The following is a 17,556-nucleotide window of genomic DNA, read 5'->3' on the forward strand; positions in this document are numbered from 1 at the left end:
TGTAAACAACAACAACAAGGATGAGAGTGTCTAGTGTGCTCGGGAGACGGCGGCATCAGATGCTGCTGGCGCTCTGGTGGCTGCTGTTGGTTCGCGCGAGGAGCGGAGCAGGTGAGGTGCATCATCATCATCATCCTCTTTATTTGAATAGTATACGGCTAAACTCCCCTTATCGTTTCCCCCCGTTGTGGTATGTTATTGGGTGGGTATTGATGACGCACGCAGCTGCGTTAAATTGCCATGACGTTGATGACGTCATGGTTCATACCTGTTGATGTTGCATTTGATAGCGGGGCCACTTGGTGTCTCGCTCGTTACATGTAACCTGGTAAGATTTAATGCTGCATGTCCAACGGGGAAAGAGCAAGATTATGTGTCACATCAGAGAGAGAGAGAGAGAGAGAGAGACACGGTCAGGGAAATTAAATATGCAAACACAATGAAGAGGACAGTTTTTGCTCACGTCAGTGCTTGTTCTTTTATTTGATTTTTTAAAAGATATTTCTGTCACTATATGATATATATATATAAATAAATATATATATATACATATAAATATAAATACACATACACTGTAAAAGCGCCACCTCTCCATCCCCCTCATGTGTCAGTCTCCAGATGTGTGGACCACGCCTGCAGCCCCCCAATCGGGAACTTGGCGAGCGGCCGGACCCTCCTCACCCACTCGAGCTGCTGTGGGAACGGCTCCCTCCACCGCAGGCCTTGCCCCCCACATGTGGCCCCCCACCTCCTCTGCCCAGAGGACGCCCACCCGTCCGCTCACATGACCGACGACCCTTTCTCGCATCCGAATACGTGGTGGGCGTCGGGTGCGGGCACCGCCGTGCCGGGGCGGCGGGACGAGATCCGGTTGGACCTGGAGACGCGGTTCTGCCTGTCCCACGTGGTTTTGGTGTTCAGGTCCCCGCGGCCCGCCGCCATGGCCGTCGAGCGTTCGGCTGACTTCGGAGCCACCTGGGACGCTCTCAAGCTGTTTGCGCGGAACTGCAGCGCGGCGTTCGGTTTGCCCGACGATTCCGCTCGGCCGGGCTCGTCGTGCACATCCCGCTACACCGGCGCCACGCCCTGCAGCGGGGGGGAGGTGAGAGAATGCACGCGGCGAAAGGCGCAGATCCACAATGCGGGCGATTCGGTGCTGACCGGCGCTCTCCTTCCAGGTGATATTACGGACACTCGACCCCGGCGGCGTCGACAGACCGGACCCGTACGGCCCAGAGGCCCTCGCCCGCCTCACCGTCACCAACCTCCGCGTCAGACTGCTGGAGGCTCAGAGCTGTCCTCCCGCATCCACCGGAGGAAGCCCTGCAGCTTCAGCACCGTACGCCATTTACACTCTCCAGGCCAGAGGGACCTGCCTGTGCCACGGACACGCCGAGTCCTGCGTGCCACACGACGGCGGCCGAGACCCAAAGCCGGACACTAGCACGGTGAGTGGCTATTTCCTGTATAGGTGCATGAGAAGTGAGAGAAATGTGTGTGTGTGTCAGAATGTTGCACTCACCTGTTTTCTATCGCCTTGTACATCACACACGTCTGGAGGTCAGAGGTCACCGTACTTGCCGATGGAAAGCAGGTGTTTGTCTCGTCAGTAACTGAGCTGCCCCAGGTGTGTTCCTCCAGGTGCCCGGGAGGTGCCGGTGTGCTCATCACACGGCGGGCGACCACTGTGAGAAGTGCGCCCCGCTCTACAACGACCGTCCCTGGAGGCCGGCCAACGGCAGCAGCGGGGAGGCCGCGCCGTGCCAGAGTGAGTGGCGGCGAGCGGTACTGCACGACACTCAGGAGGCCACGGAGGAGCTTTAAGAGCCAATTAAGGACTCTTTTGTTCTTTGGAGGCTCATTTTTTTAAAGCACTCAAACACACACGTTTTAAGGAGAGCAATGATTTCCATACTTTGTCGAGATGTTTAAATGAAATAATCAGACCTCAGATATAAACATGAACATGTTCACGGGTCTTTTTAAGAACCGATCAGAGAGGGAAGCGTCTGGTCAGCGCACCTTTGGATCTGGCTGCTTGTAGCCTGGACTACCTTTTTACAGACTATACTCTTTAAATCTACTTTAACTATTTATTTCTCATATACATACACATATATACGACTATAGTATACAAGTCAACTAAACTAAAATCAGACTATTGATTCATCTATCTCTCTCTCTCTCTCAGAGTGCCAGTGTCACGGCCACGCCGACACCTGTCACTTCTCTCCGCGGGCGTGGCTTTCCTCCGGCGGCACCAGCGGCGGCGTTTGCGACGCCTGCAGACACAACACCGTGGGGCGCAGGTGCAGGCGCTGTCGCCACGGCTACCACCGCCATCCATCGCTGCCCCTCAACTCCCCTCACGCCTGCACACGTAAGAGACTCAGAATTGTGTGTGTGTGTGTGTGTAGGGGTGGGGTCACAGTTTTATGGTTGATTTGACTTGAGGTTTGTGGATGAAATGAAAAGGAATCGAAATATTGTATCGCTCCATAGGCTGGCAAATCTTGAGAAATTAAAGAAGAGATCACACACACACACCTGTAACTGTGTCTCTGCCCCTCAGGCTGCCGGTGCGACCCACAGGGCTCTGTGCCGCCCCGTCCGGGGGAGGCGGGCCCGTGGTGCCACCCGAGGAGCGGGCGGTGCCGGTGCAGATCGGGTGCAGGCGGCCCGAGCTGCGGCCGCTGCCGGCCCGGCCACTGGGGGCTCGGAGCGCACGGCTGCAGACCCTGCGCGTGCCCTCACAGCTGTGATCCCACCACTGGACGGTGTCTGGACAGGTCAGCCCAGTGATAATGTACACAGAACCGTAACGGTGAACGATGAGCCGTAACCCGACGAGTTCAACTCCACTGTTGCAGCTTCTCACACAACCAGGTGTTCCACGTGGCCGTCGGCGGGAGAATCCCCGATCTGGACCACGCGCTCACGGCAGAAGAGGAGGTGCCGTGGTCCAAGGAGCTCTCGGTCTCTGCTCTGCATTACACAGGTGAGCAGCTCACTCGACCCATAACTAATTTAGTTACCAATTTAGTATTAGTATTTAGTTTTGTGTTTTATCATTATTATTAATGCTCTGATGTGCACCGCTGCTGTGATTTTTGAAATGTCCCCACTGTGGGACGAATAAAGGAATATATCATATCATAACTGACGAGTCGACAGTTTAAATTGTGGACTCATGCATTACATCACACGTCATTTAGCAGACGCTTTTATACAAAGCGACTTACAATAAGTGCATCAAACAAGAGTACAATCTAAGAACAAGAATACAGAAAGTAACATTTCCTCAACATAGTCGAACTACAAAAGTACCATAATAAGAGCTCTTTAAGAGCCACTGAAGTGCTAATCTGTGTTTGCAAAAAAGTGGATTGGTGCGTAACTCGATATCTGTACGCAGGAAAGTGCAGCTGTAAAGAGAAAAGGCTGAAGAGTGCGTCCGACCTCTGTCGGGTCAAGCACGATTACGGTGAGACGCGACGACGTCGTTAAAAAAAAAATCTGTTTCATAAAAGATTGCACCGTTCTCGACGATTCTCTTTTCTTTCTTCCCGTGTCAGTGATCAAGGCCAGCGTGCTGTCGGCTCACGACAAAGGCAGCCACGCGGAGGTAAGGGTCAAAGTTCGCAAGGTCCTGCGATCGGGCCGAGCGGCGCTCCACCCGGGCACCATCAGCATCTACCCGCTGTCCTGGACCAGCCGCGGCTGCACCTGTCCGATTCTAAACCCAGGTAGGTCAGAGCATGACAAAAGGAGGAGACTTTTTTATTTTATTTCACAGTTCTCAATTCATAATCAAATCAAATATAACTAGAACGGTCATTCGGTAGAGCGCATACCGTCGCATATCACAAGATTGGGCATTGAATTATGAACATGTTGGTATTAGTTGCATGCCAATTGGATAGAAATTGACCGCGCTATGGTAAGAAGAAGATGTTGACCTCATGACCTTGACCTTTGACCCGATCATCCCAAAATCGAATCAAATGGTCCCCGGACAATAACCAATCATCCCACCAAATTTCATGCGATTTGGTTTAATACTTTTTGAGTTATGCAAGTAACACGCAGACAAATAAATACATAAATAAATAAATACACGGCGATCAAAAAATAACCTTCCGCATTGAAAATGCGGAGGTAATCAAGCTCCAGATAGTTGTGATAAGATTAGGTCAATTCACAATGTATTATTTTTCCCCCCACCCACCAGGTACGGAGTACCTGCTTGCAGGCCCAGAGGAGGCCGGGACAGGCCGCCTGCTGGTCACCATGCAGAGCGTGGTGGTCCCGTGGACCCCCCGACTCGGTCTACTTGTGTCAGAGGCTCTGAGGAACGGATGTACGTGAATATAGATCGGAGAGAAAAGAAAAAGATGGACACGCTTCAGAAGATTTCACGAGAAATGTGGAGTCCGTGGACAATTCAGAAAAAGGGACTATGCGGTGTCGTGAGAAGGAAGTCACAACATTGAAGAAAGCTAAATCGAGATGTGCGACAGAAAATAAAGACGAATGAATTCCTGGATTTGTTAAGATCCGAGTCCAACAGACAGTTTTCAATGTTTGAGTCGTACAGAAAATATGGGATGAGCACAACCTTGAGTTAACTCTTTGAATGTCTAGATGGGTTGTATTTATAGATCACAGATGGTAATTGTACATGTTCAAACCCAATTCATCTTAAATGAAACTAAACTATAAAATGACTAATATACAGGCAATGTAACAAGATCAGTTAAAGCTGTAGAGTATGGTGGTGTGGTTCGGTATCGTCTTCATCTTGTGAACTACAGACGTACGTTACATAACGGCTGCGCCTCGTCTTAAGAACAACAAAGTGGAAATAAATTTTGATTATAATTTTAATCTGGACATATCCATCGAGTCTTTTAAGGCCTGAATGTCAGTGAGTAGAGACCACAGCATCCAACTGGAGACAGAAATAAAGACGACAGAAACATTTATGCAGCGACAACAAAAACCTTTTGGTCTCGACCAGAGGAGTTCCATCTGGTGACGTGCCGGCCGCAGTTCATACGCGGAGAGATGAAACCCCTGAAGTTTTACCACGACGTCAACCAACACGTGCGCAACGAGCCTGGCTGAGGAAATGACACGTCTCTTCCATCGATGTGAAAACCCTCGTCTTCTTACCAATCATCTGCGTTTCGCTCTCTTAAATGATGGAAAGCAAAAAGGGATTTTTTTGATAATTCACAGCAGGATTTAAAACCGTCTCGAGTCGCGGTGAATTCCTAAGAAAAGTTGAACGTTGCTCAAATAAAATACAATTTCCAGTGATTACTGTTCAAATCGACACATAAATAAAAAGTATAATAAGTAAATTAAATTCAAATTGCATATGAAGAGAGTCTTCCAACGAAAACGTCCCTGCAGCGAACAGCGTGGCCGGCTGTCGTTAAATCACATTATTCAATGATCTATTTTTGGGGGGGGATTGCTCGTCAAACAAAAGAAGCGGACCTAAACTCGTGTACGCGCGCCGCGTTTCTCCTCGGTCACAAAGTCCGTCTCTGCGCGCTCGCGTGTGAACGTTGCCCCGCGAGCGCCAGAGCGCCGACAGACGGAGAGAGAGTCAGTCACGGTGGGCGGCGCTTGCACACAGGAAGCCCGGGCGACGCCGGGCGGACCTTAGCTGGCGGTCCGGTCGTCTGTCGGCGCCACGCTGTCGGGCGTGGCGGCGGACTCGGCCGCGGGAGAGTCAGTTTCGGGGGGCGAGGCGGAGCCCTCGGCCGGGTCGGCGGGCTCCGCTTGGGAGGAGGCTTCTTTGTCCTCGTCCTGCGGATAGAGCTCCGGGTACCTCTGCATGCACTCCTGCATGTCACGGAAGTCGTCGATGCACTCGGAGCCCTTCAGCTCCTCCTTGCTGTTGTGGAAGCAGGAAAAGGCGTCTTTGAACTGAGAGCCGCAGGGGCCGCTGGCCATGCCGCCGAGGCACGGGCAGTTCCAGTTGATGTCCCCGTTGGGCAGGATCAGACCTGAAGGAAACGGGGCGCGCGTCAGAATACCTCGACGAAGGGCGGGGCGCACGCACACGGCGACCAACGGATTCCCACGACGTTAAATAAAATGTCCATGACCAAACGTGTTGTGAAATCTCGATGTATGCGACACAAATATGTAACTAGTTTGATTAAAAGTACACATATTTATATAAATGTTTCTTTTAATTAAACTGCGTAAATGAAGATATGAATATAACACATTTACATGACTTTTCCAAAACTTTTGGGATATAATTTGTCTTCAAGGACTTTTCCAGGCCTAGAAATAACCATTTTAAAATTGCATGACTTTTCCAGATTCTTCATGACCTTTGAACCCTGAAGGGGGAGGCCAGGCCCACTTGTTTTCCACAACGACCAGCATGGCGTACCCTGCTCCTCGTAGGGGTCATTGGGGTCATCTGCAATGAGTTCGGCGTTGCTCGGAGCCTCGTGGTCCTCCTTGGTCACGAAGATGATGCGATCTTTACCTTCAAGGGGACAAAAACACAAGCAAAGACAACATGACGGATGAGGGAGCAGCAGAAGACCCGGTCCTCGAGAGCTTACGGGTACTAGTTGGTAGACACTGCCCCCTAGTGGCGAACTTTGGTAGCAGCTCCTTAACACCGGTTAAATCTGCCTGGCCTGGTTCAGGATGAAAGACAATACCGCTCTTCCGACTCGCGACGTGACGTTCAGCAGCCACTAGTTAGATTACGTCATCTCAATGCTGGGCTCCAATTATGAGCAAACCAGCGCTGTTGCTGGAGACGAAGCTCCTCGTCGCAGCTAACCGACAGCTAGCCTAGCATGGTGGCTCGCTCGGTGACATTGGATACCAAGCAAGTGGAAATGGAGTTTAAAGACGGTTGACATTACCCTCTTGCTTGCAGTACGACATGTCTGCCGGTGTTCGCGCGCGTCGCCCTCTGCGGTAAAAGGTGACCAGTGTGGGAGGAATTACTAGAAGACTGCGAGGATCTCATTTGACAAGCGACCCGGCGTCCGACAGCACGGTTACACTCTCTGACCCTGCGGTCACGTGTGGCGCGCCGTGATGACGTCAGGGGGGCCCTTTTCAACAATAATACATATATAAGACTTAAAATCACGCTGTTTCCTATTTAATTCGTACAACTATACATATATATACACATATATATATAGATATAGATATAGATATATATACACACGCATATATATATATTTATATATCTTTATATATAAATAAATATATATACACAAATATATATATGCATATATATATTTATATAAATATATATGTATACAATATATATATACACACATACATATATATTAAAATATACATATACAGGACTCTCAGAAAATTAGAATATTGTGATGAAGTTCTTTATTTTCTGTAATGCAATTCAAAAAACAAAAATGTCATGCATTCTGGATTCATTACAAATCAACTGAAATATTGCAAGCCTTTTATTCTTTTAATATTGCTGATTATGGCTTACAGCTTAAGAAAACTCAAATATCCTATCTCTAAATATTAGAATATCATGAAAAAGTATACTAGTAGGGTATTAAACAAATCACTTGAATTGTCTAATTAACTCGAAACACCTGCAAGGGTTTCCTGAGCCTTGACAAACACTCAGCTGTTATAAATCTTTTTTTTACTTGGTCTGAGGAAATATTAAAATTTTATGAGATAGGATTTTAGAGTTTTCTTAAGCTGTAAGCCATAATCAGCAATATTAAAAGAATAAAAGGCTTGCAATATTTCAGTTGATTTGTAATGAATCCAGAATGCATGACATTCTTGTTTTTTTAATTGCATTACAGAAAATAAAGAACTTTATCACAATATTCTAATTTTCTGAGACAGTCCTGTATATTAAGCTCACACATGCAGAGGGCAAGCGGATACATACAAAATGAATAAAATGTAAAATAACCTTAATCACCTAATTAAATACCATTCATGCATTGGCTCATAACTCATGTTTGATGAATAAATAATGATCCCTTGCAGTATGTCGTAATGGGTAACTGATTTACCTTACTTGTCCACTTAGATCTCTGTTAAGCAACATTTTATATAAACATTGAATGTAATGTGAGAAGGTTGCCGGTAGTAATGTGCAGGCATTCAGTTTAATTAGCCACTCCACCCCAAACCCTTTATAGAGTATATTTTACTCTTTACGTGAAACAAGTTTATCTTAAACCTCATAAAGTTGGCCTGAAGAACTGGCTTTTTACCAGTCAGATGTGTGAGCATGAACTGTGACTCCCTCCTCAGTGATTGTGTAAATAATTATTGTTTTTATGTCTGTTTTTTTATTTAAATTTATTTTATGTTTTAATGATTTTATGAAGAGGCCTGTATTTTATCGTAACCTGTATGTTTACTGCTTTTCTATTATGTTACCGTGTTAACCTCTTACTCCTTTAGTGAAGGCTGTAACATCTGGCCACAGGGACCAAAGCTGAAATTTAGCCTTAGCTAACGTTAACACATTTACCCATGGGTTGATTAATCTGTACGGTCCCTGTACAAATAAATAAATAAAATGAAAAGAAAAATAAAGTGACCTCTAGTGGAAGTTAAGTGAATTGTAGTAAAATACAGCCAAGTTATAAAGCACAACTAATGGGAGCTAAACTTACAGCCCTGGGGAGTTGAGACGATAGGAATCAAAACATGTTTTTTTTCTTCTTTTTTTTTTAATAACAATTATGTTTGTTACATAAAGTAAAAACAAAATAATAAAACCCCCTTTTCATCCCTATCAAACCCACCCTCGGCCCGACCATCTCGGCAGTGGGAAGAAAAAGAGCATGACGACGCTGACCAACTTTCCTTTGAGGACCCGGAGACAAAGGGCAACCCCTGTGCCCGACATAAGACCAGCGTGAAGATAAACATAGTCCATCATTTGAGATAAAAAGGTAAATAAAAACCACCGAAAGCTTGACTGAGATTACAAGAACCCTTATTAGGAGTACAAGCATATTGTATTTATACTTTTCACATCCTACTACGGGCCCCCAGAAACCTCGAGCTTGATTGCTACCGAAAAATCCAGGCGGTGCTTTCAGATTGAAATAAGCACCAACTCGTGGTCGTCGTCGTCTTCGTGTTTCTTGAACATAATGCAATGAACAATGCCTGAGGTAAGTCGAAGACAGCACCTCACACTCTGTGCTTTTAGGCATTCTTCAGCTGATGAGACAGTCCGTGGGTACAGAGGCAGCCTGCAGGTAGATGGGTGACAGCTATGGAGCACAAGGACTGAAGACGTACAATACTGTGGATTTTCACAGCATTGTCAGGCTGGAGGTAACGATGGGAAACCCAGGCGAGGGCGAAAGATGACCTACCCCAGCAGAAAAATGTACTGAATGTGCGATTTGTAAAAAAAATAATAATTCAAAAATAAAAGATGGAGGGGTTGGGGGGTGCTTTGTGTCCGATGCGCGTCAGAAGGTTGGTGTTCTCCTAGAAAAGCAGCGCTCCCATGCTGCCCATTTCGCTCTGCTCCTTCACGAAGATTTCAAAGTACTGGTAGATGATGGTCACAGCCAAGAGGATTCCTGTACCCGAACCGATCGCACCCAGGAAGTCGGCCATGACTGACAGCCCTCCTATGCAGAGGCCACCAAAGGCAGCCGCTGTGGGGATGTACCTGTGAAAAGGGAACCCAGTATAAATACACGCATATCCTGGACGACTTCCAACGCGCCGCAAAGTAACAAACGTGCAACCCGAGACTCTGGTTTCTTTGTACCTGTTGAGCTCATGCACCATCGAGGTCTCTCTGTGTCCCCTCATAACCATCTGCTGCTCCTTCAGCTGCTTCGCCACCTGAGACACACGGAGTCGATACAGGCAGGTGAATTTAATGCGGGACGCCCGCCGAGCAAACGGCCGTTTCAAAACGCTGACTTACATCTTTGGCAGAGGACCCCGAGACCTCGATCCAGGTCTTGGAGAAGAAGGCGCAGGAACCGAGCATGAAGACGATGTAGATGCCGGCGTGAACCGGGTCGTCCATGACAGAACCAAACGACTCCGGAGGAGACAGGTAGTAGCAGAGACCGGCAACTGGGTAGGCCCGAGCCGGTCCCCCGCCCGTGGAGTCCTGAACAAAACAGGATGTCGATCATAAGATTGACAATAGTCCATAACTTGCATGGATCGCAAGAGATGGTCTGGTCTGCACGTGTCGCAAAAGACTGGAGGCGGAGCTCCCATTCTGTACTTACAGACCACGTCCCCAGGAGGTTGACGAGGAAGTTGCCGCTGAAGCGCGTCGAGAGCATCTGAGAAATCACGTAGAGATTGGAGACCAGGGCAGACTGCAGGATGATGGGTATGTTGGAGGTGTAGAACAGCTTGATGGGGTAGGTGTTGTATTGACCACGATAGCGCGCCGACTTGATGGGCAGGTCCACCCGGAAGCCCTGGGGAGGCAAAGAAGAGCGAGTGGGAATTCCTTTCCTGCCGCAACAGCGGGTCGGACTCCGGACCGCATGCGGTTGGCGTCGCCTGCTCACCTGGAAGTATATGACCACGGCAAACACAAAGACGGTGGCCATGAGGTTCAAGAGGTTGGGCAGGTTTTGCCTGTAGAAGCCCTCTCTCAGGGCGCGCACCTTGTCCGAGCGGGTGGCCAGGAGATGAAACATAGCAATGATGGCTCCCTCAAACTCAGTACCTGGATAACAGGAGCCACAAGGTTGGCCATTATAATGCAGAGGTGGACGCATCTCATTCGTCGTGACTCAGCTTTAAGATGTTCCCGTACCTCGGCCCGTGTTGACGGTGGTGGGGCTGAAGGCCTTCCAGACGATCGTCTCGCAGATGTTGGTTGCGATGAAGAGAGAGATACCGGAGCCCAGACCGTAGCCCTTCTGGAGCAGCTCATCCAGCAGCAGGACAATCAGACCTGCGACAAAGAGCTGAAGAAACGGACTCCGGGTTTATGTCGAGGCGATTCAGGCCGACCGCGAACTGCAACGTTACGGCGGGTTTAGTTACACAGTTAGCGTGACTCCGTTAAACTAACACACACACAAAAACAACAAACCAAGAACCGGTATATATATCCATTCAGTCGCTACCGGCGACGAGACGCCAGCGAGTGACGCCACGTCGTCATACGCCACCCTTTCTTTGTGAAATGTGCTTTTCGGGAAGGCCATTTTTACATGGCATCCTGCTTTTCAAAAGAACCACGAAAGAAAGTCACAATAAACTAATTCCTGTCTACCACGCTAAGGGAGAGGCTGACAATTGAACTGCAATCCTAGCAGGTTGGATCATTTAATTATTAACGAGCTCAAGCACACTTTCATACACAGAACAGTAACTTTGGAAATGTTGAGGCACGAGAGCGGCAGCCGGCGTGGACTCACCTGGATGATGATGATCAAGCATATACCGGCACCCATCTCCGAAGGGTCTCCATACATGCCGGTCATAACGTACACAATGGCCTGTCCGATGGTGATGATCATTCCAAACACTGCAAAGAGAACGAAAAGATTTGCCATCTTGCAGTTAGTTGTGCTGGTGTTACTAAATGAAAAAAAAGGTATTCAGTTTCAAAAAGGCATGTGACTGGTCTAAAAATAGAAAATGTAGCGAGCAATAGACCTACATTTCTGAGCTCCATTGAAAAGGGCGCGGTCCTTTGGACTGTCTCCCACCTCAATGATCTTGGCACCGGCCAGCAGCTGCATGATGAGGCCCGAGGTGACAATGGGTGAGATGCCCAGCTCCATCAGAGTACCTGCAGGGGAGCAGCATTAGTGTCACTGTAAGCCTCAGTTAGCACAACAAGGGCTAACATATGTTGACCTTTGACTTGTCACGTGATAATGAGATTAGATCTATTTATTGGACAGGACGTAAAAGACCGCTGTGATTAACTCGTGTTAAACATTTACAAATCATGCACCTCTGTTGGAAGCCAGGATCACTCTCATCCAGTAGAAAGGATCTGCTGAATCTGAAGACATGATGCCAAAAAGAGGAATCTGAAAAAGAAGAAGATGGAAAACAGTGTCACGAACCACTGTCGCCACCAACAGAACCAGCAGGTGGGTTGTCATCCACAGAAACTAACCTGGCAGCAGACCAGGAAGATGAATAGCGTGATGGCGGTCCATAGTACTTTTTCTCTAAATTGAATCTGGAAGGATTAAAAAAGGGGCGCATGTCATTTTCATATATTAAGATTCAACTGTATTGTCATTTCACAGAGGAGGACAACATGCAGTTTTAGGATCTAACCAAAAGTGCAAAAACAAGCAGTAAAAGTGCTTTTCAAAATGCTCGATACATAACAGATCCATGCACAGTGCAGACATAAAAGAAAATACATATAATTTAAAAAAGGAAATTAACGCACCTTTCTTTCTGGTTTCTGAATTTCTGGCAAGATCGCACAGAACGGCTTGATGACTTCCAAAAACTTAACTGCAGAAAAAGCGATGAGCAGGTTGTGAGACACAGGAAACGATCACACAGACAGTGAGAGATGAAGCCATTGCTCCCTTCACCAGAAGCTACGTCATCACTGTCGCCGCCAGGTATCTGCAGCTGCCGATGCAACAACACCGGGTTTCCTTAGACATTAAATAAAACGTGGAACAAGTTTGGAGTAACTAATATCCAGTTTGTGGCCATTTAAAAAACTAGAAACGTGTTGCGGCCTCGTAGCTGCTGAATGTTCCGTCTTTGGTTGCCGATCAGCCGAGTTCAAATCACGGACACGTACTTTGACAGGAAGCGATTTAAACATGTTTTCCACTTAACACTCGATTGTCCAGTTGGACCCGAGGGTCTCGCGAAGAGAGAGAGAATAAAGGAGAAGAAGAAGAAACCCAAACGTCGACCCGTTTGGTCGCCCGCTGTCGTAGGAGCGTGATGCTAGCTAGCGATTACAAGTCTCCACACGAAGTGAGCGAATCACGTGAAAAAACAGGGAGCTCGCGCCCATATCTTGACACGGAGGTTACTTAATCCGGATTTGAGGAGAATAAAAGCCTCAAATTATGAAAACTAGCTGACGTCCAACTTGCCACCTAGCGTTAGCCTATCCAAGGTTAGCCAATTAGCTCGAGCGCCTTACGTCCGTGATAGTTCCGATGTGACAAACCAGACGGCAGGTATTCATTTTTTTAAAGACACCGCTCGACAACACGCATAAAAGTAAGAACCGCCACGTACTCCCCATGGCGTCCTGAGTCCGAGTTCCTGGTGACGGGTGTGTGAGTGCTCCGCGGAGTCAGTGCGGCTCCATCAGCCTCTCCGTGAGAAATGAGCGAGCAGGAGAGACACGTCACCAGACCAGCCGCTCGCGCACACACACGTCACTTCTCCGAGACGCGTGCGGACACGATTCTGATTCTCCTCCTCCTCCTTTCCTCCCTCCCTGCACACGTACGCGGTGTGCAGCCCGTGTCCTTATTTTAAAGGCGATGAACGCATCCAGGAAACTCGGGGAAACGCGCGATTGAGATATTTAACATATATAAATGAACGTCCCGTGACACGGAGGTCTTCCGTCCACCAGGGGGCGCCACGCTCCAGACGCACCAGTTGCTCTATGTACGCTTTCCCCGGAAAGAGGGTTCGGGATCAGGCCAGGACTGGATGAGGAGTGACAGGCTGACAGCCCTGCAGAAGAGATACAAGCTGGTATTAACTTATAACCACTAGTCTTCTGCTACTTGATTGCATTATTAACCCTATACTATTATGTTTATTTGTATATAGACCTCCCATACACCAACATAATAACACCTATAACTGCGGCTGCAGAGATGTTGCAATGGCACACTATATACTGAACAAAAAATACTGTAAAAAGTGTTATTAAAATGTATTTATTGAAAAAATACTACTACTAATAATGATGTCGTGTCACCTGAGACGCTCTCGCCACTAGGGGGCAGTGTTTTCCTTGAGTTATATTTAGCTGTGTGTGTGAGGTGGTATTCGATTAGATGAAAACAAACACAAACTAATGTAAATTATAATGAGAATATGTAATCATTTTGATATTGAATGGCAGTGAGCACCACGTGCTGGTGACCACTGACCCATAATAATGACATGATAGCACCACAATGATTGGAGCTTTCAGACATCTGTATACAGATCAGTCTACACTTTCTGGGTCTATTCTTGCCCATTGACTTGTAGCAGAAATCACACACATGCACACACACACACGGACACACATGGACACACACACACACACACACGGTCGTTGATGGTTGGGAGCCTGCACATCTGGCCCCAGATAAAGGAATATTTGTTCACGTGGTTACATAATCACAGAGCTGTGAGCTAACAGGTGAGGACAAGCAAATACCACACAAACTCCCTCCAGGCCCCGAGTTTCACTGAGATTTGAATAGTATTGTTCAAGATCTACTGTACAGTTCTTCCTGCCAGTGATAAGGAACGCTGTTAACTTCTGCTTTAATATGTTACATTTGAGTTTCGCTGGGAAACTATTTCTGAACACTATTTCTAATCAGCTTTAATGATCCGAAAAGGATTACCCTAATACACCATGTGCAATCAGTGCCTCGGCACCATTGGATATTTCAAATAGTCTGGGCAAAAACACAAATATTTCTTTAGTGTTTGTACAGTGGAAAAATCCATGCCAGTAAAACATGAATGCTGATTGCAATTTTTGGATACCTTAGTTTCCCCTGAAGCCTGTTCCTGTGCGCACCTGTGGAGGACATGCCTGTCTAACCTTCATTATGTAAACTCCCACTGATTCACTGCCTGAATACGTGCACCTCGGGCCATGGCTATAGGCCCAGGGCCAGACTATTTACTCTAAATGTGTCTCCACTCGCAAAGTTAAGACGTGTTTTGCCTCCTGGCTTTCATCGAAGATAAGATTAATTACAGAGTGAACATATTTCTTTAAAAAATGGGCTAAAATATCTGAAATAACTCAGATAACTGAAAAGTAGTCAACAAGCCTTACAATTTCTTAACAGCATTCAAGAATAAGACATTATTTTATAGCTGCAACCGATGTTTACATCTTTATCATTGATAACTCGGTCGTAATTTTTGTTTTCTACGTTTGTACTTTAAAAAAATATTACAAATATTCAAATGTATTTCAAATAAATGTCTTTATTTCTCAGAGCCCAAACTGGTTTGATCAGCCAACGGTCCAAAATAAAAATATAGACAGTGTAATATAATATAAATCAAAGAGAACCAACACATTTTTTTATGGAGAGATTACGTCAGACAAATCAAAAATAATGTTCTGCCTGTTTCTGCCCTACATCATTTACTCTGTTTACTCTTCATCTTCATCTACCTGCTCTGTGACGATGAAGAAACTCAAAACAATGAACACGCGTGGATTTCTATTGGTGTTTGGTCAGAGCTTTGAAAGGGTTAATCTGCAACGTAAATATTGTATCCGTCAAGTAAATAAAGCAATGGCGTAACTTTAGTCCGAAGACCAGAAGACCGTCATTTATTTATCATCTGCCAATTACTTCTCACGCACGCGCACTTATTCTTTGTTTACTTGCTGTCATTGTTCGGGCCGTCAATCAGGAAACCAGCTGTAGATCAGCTGGTCTCCTCTATCCAATAAGCGGGGGGTATGTATCTTGTTGCTGATCTCAAACGGACCTCAATTACAAACCCCCCTGCAGAAATAAGTGACAAAGACTCTGCAGTTTATGTCTCAGGTCAGGACTCCTGTGAGCTCTTGCCTCACTCTTGGGGCGGCTGAGGGTGGACGTCGACCAAGCCTCAGACCCCCAGACCCCCAGCAGAGCTCTGAACCCCTCTCAGCACCCCAGAGAGTCTGAGACCCAGTGAGAACGGTCCTCCCTGCCCCTCCACCCCGACACCACCCGCCCCACCAACGCCAATCTGCTCAGAAGCCCCGCCCCTCCACCCAAATCTGACATTTTATGACAAATAAATATTGTGCAAAAGATAATTGAATATCTTGTTGATTTCTATTTGACTCAAAGGCATTATTGTTATTACTGTTAAGTATTGATATTCGTAATATTAGATGGTGATATAAATTAAATGGAGAAAGTTGTAGATTATGGCCATCAATTTGCAGTATAAGTCTTACTATTACTATTTATTCAAATGAACTCGAAACTAACAGTTGTAATCTTTATTGATTGTGTACCAGAACAAAATGTAATAATACATAGACGTAGGTGCATGGCCACAACATGTGCCGTTAATACATCAGGGGGAAACAATGTGGGAACATGATGAATTAATAACATAGTATTTGTTTACAGCTTAACTCTGCTGTAGCTTATTTAAAAATGATCATATAGAATTTACCAACACTTGAGGAGAAAAATAAAGAAATACATAGAAAATAACGACGAGGTTCAGTGGAGTTTTTATTGTCAGGTACATACTTTGGCCTAAATAGATCAATGAAACATTTGAGTCATATCAAAATGAAATTATGAGATGAAAGTTCGGGTGAACTTCTAAATGTAAAAAGGGTCTGCACTGCCGCCACAAGATAGCCTCATCACCACAGTTTGTTTCCTCTTATATTCTGTGTGCAGTGAGGCATATACCTCTGATATGAATCATAAGACATATGTTTGTAAATGTGTTGTAAGATCTGTGCAGTGCCTATAAAATACAGATTATTACACACATGGGAAACTCTGGAGTGTTTCCAGAGGGCCACAAGTCTTCCTTCCTTTGACCTTCTTGGGTGAGCTGGAATAAAGACGGTTGTTTCGTACATCTGTGCCTCTGATGGCTCATTATAGTAATTAAGAGGTCAGAGTGAACGAGTTTGACAGCACTCCGTGAGGACAACGGGGGACTCAGGCGAGGACGCCGGCCGCCGCCCGGCAGACAGCGTCACCGCCGCCGTTATGTAACCCTCCAATTGCATCTCGGCGTCCGTTCCTCCGCCTTCTTCTCAACAGTCAGTTTGGTTCTGTTCAGTGGTTGAAACCGACTCGACGTGGGTTTTGGTTCGCAGGTGGAGGAAACATAGTTAGTTCAATGTGTGTGTGGAATGCACACACGTGATGGTGTGGAGTGTGGTTGGTTTATGCATTCCTGCTGTACCTGTCTTCTCAGTACACATCCTCTTCCTAGAGCTCACCTGAACACTGGCACGTGTGTGTGTGTGTGTGTGTGTGTGTGTGTGTGAATGTTCGCATGAGTCCTAATAGAGGCAACACAATGTCAGCCTAATTCTTCTTGAATAGAAGAACCTACATCCTGCCTGTTTTTCACATGCTTATAAACACACGTGTGTCTTTAAGCATGTTCTTTTGCATGTTGTCTTCCCACTGTGACGGCTTGATGTATTGTTGGATTACTCATGTTGTGTGTGAGTGTGACCCCCGTGGCCTAAAAAACAATGACACTATTTCATTCCCATAGCAAAAGGTTGCTGTTGACATCGTGATTTTAACCATTATGCAATTGCTGACACACACAAACACACACACACACATGTATGCACACATGGGTCAT

At 46.4% G+C, this 17,556-nt stretch overlaps 3 protein-coding genes across 4 annotated transcripts; 1 reads left to right on the top strand and 2 right to left on the bottom strand.

Moving 5' to 3' along the window:
* Positions 1-20: 20 nt before the first annotated feature.
* Positions 21-4,762, top strand: si:dkey-202e22.2 (netrin-4). Its single transcript, XM_056437359.1, has 10 exons — positions 21-111; positions 582-1,102; positions 1,179-1,448; positions 1,642-1,768; positions 2,192-2,380; positions 2,573-2,789; positions 2,871-2,998; positions 3,416-3,484; positions 3,576-3,746; positions 4,232-4,762. The coding sequence occupies exons 1-10, from the start codon at positions 21-23 to the stop codon at positions 4,366-4,368; spliced, it is 1,920 nt and encodes a 639-aa protein (XP_056293334.1). The 3' UTR covers positions 4,369-4,762.
* A 103-nt stretch (positions 4,763-4,865) lies between these two features.
* Positions 4,866-7,044, bottom strand: chchd4a (coiled-coil-helix-coiled-coil-helix domain containing 4a). Of its 2 annotated transcripts, XM_056438358.1 has the most exons (3): positions 6,909-7,044; positions 6,419-6,517; positions 4,866-6,020 (listed from the first exon to the last, which is right to left on the bottom strand). In XM_056438358.1, exons 1-3 carry the CDS (start codon positions 6,928-6,930, stop codon positions 5,674-5,676), a joined length of 468 nt encoding a protein of 155 aa, XP_056294333.1. In that variant the 5' UTR covers positions 6,931-7,044; the 3' UTR covers positions 4,866-5,673. The 2 variants fall into 2 exon arrangements, with proteins under 2 accessions (XP_056294333.1, XP_056294334.1); XM_056438359.1 differs by lacking the exon at positions 6,909-7,044 and having other exon boundaries at positions 6,357-6,511.
* Positions 7,045-7,816: 772 nt separating this feature from the next.
* Positions 7,817-13,354, bottom strand: LOC130208676 (protein transport protein Sec61 subunit alpha). Its single transcript, XM_056437934.1, has 12 exons — positions 13,246-13,354; positions 12,425-12,492; positions 12,140-12,205; positions 11,972-12,050; positions 11,672-11,803; positions 11,427-11,536; positions 10,817-10,970; positions 10,566-10,726; positions 10,275-10,472; positions 9,959-10,150; positions 9,797-9,873; positions 7,817-9,694 (listed from the first exon to the last, which is right to left on the bottom strand). Exons 1-12 carry the CDS (start codon positions 13,250-13,252, stop codon positions 9,508-9,510), a joined length of 1,431 nt encoding a protein of 476 aa, XP_056293909.1. The 5' UTR covers positions 13,253-13,354; the 3' UTR covers positions 7,817-9,507.
* Positions 13,355-17,556: the final 4,202 nt, after the last annotated feature.

This window comes from Pseudoliparis swirei, chromosome 18 (assembly GCF_029220125.1).
Source record: "Pseudoliparis swirei isolate HS2019 ecotype Mariana Trench chromosome 18, NWPU_hadal_v1, whole genome shotgun sequence".
In the NCBI taxonomy this organism is placed as follows: domain Eukaryota; kingdom Metazoa; phylum Chordata; class Actinopteri; order Perciformes; family Liparidae; genus Pseudoliparis; species Pseudoliparis swirei.

Coding starts and splice junctions, on each gene's coding strand:
- si:dkey-202e22.2 (XM_056437359.1), top strand. CDS start 21: ATGAGAGTGTCTAGTGTGCTCGGGAGACGGCGGCATCAGATGCTGCTG. Junction 2,381..2,572: donor CTCCCCTCACGCCTGCACAC/GTAAGAGACTCA, acceptor TCTGCCCCTCAG/GCTGCCGGTGCGACCCACAG. Junction 2,790..2,870: donor ACTGGACGGTGTCTGGACAG/GTCAGCCCAGTG, acceptor CCACTGTTGCAG/CTTCTCACACAACCAGGTGT.
- chchd4a (XM_056438358.1), bottom strand. CDS start 6,930: ATGTCGTACTGCAAGCAAGAGG. Junction 6,518..6,908: donor GTCGTACTGCAAGCAAGAGG/GTAATGTCAACC, acceptor GTCCCCTTGAAG/GTAAAGATCGCATCATCTTC. Junction 6,021..6,418: donor TGACCCCTACGAGGAGCAGG/GTACGCCATGCT, acceptor CGTTTCCTTCAG/GTCTGATCCTGCCCAACGGG.
- LOC130208676 (XM_056437934.1), bottom strand. Junction 11,804..11,971: donor GATCCTGGCTTCCAACAGAG/GTGCATGATTTG, acceptor GCTCCCCTGCAG/GTACTCTGATGGAGCTGGGC. Junction 10,971..11,426: donor GCTTGATCATCATCATCCAG/GTGAGTCCACGC, acceptor CCGTTTCTTCAG/CTCTTTGTCGCAGGTCTGAT.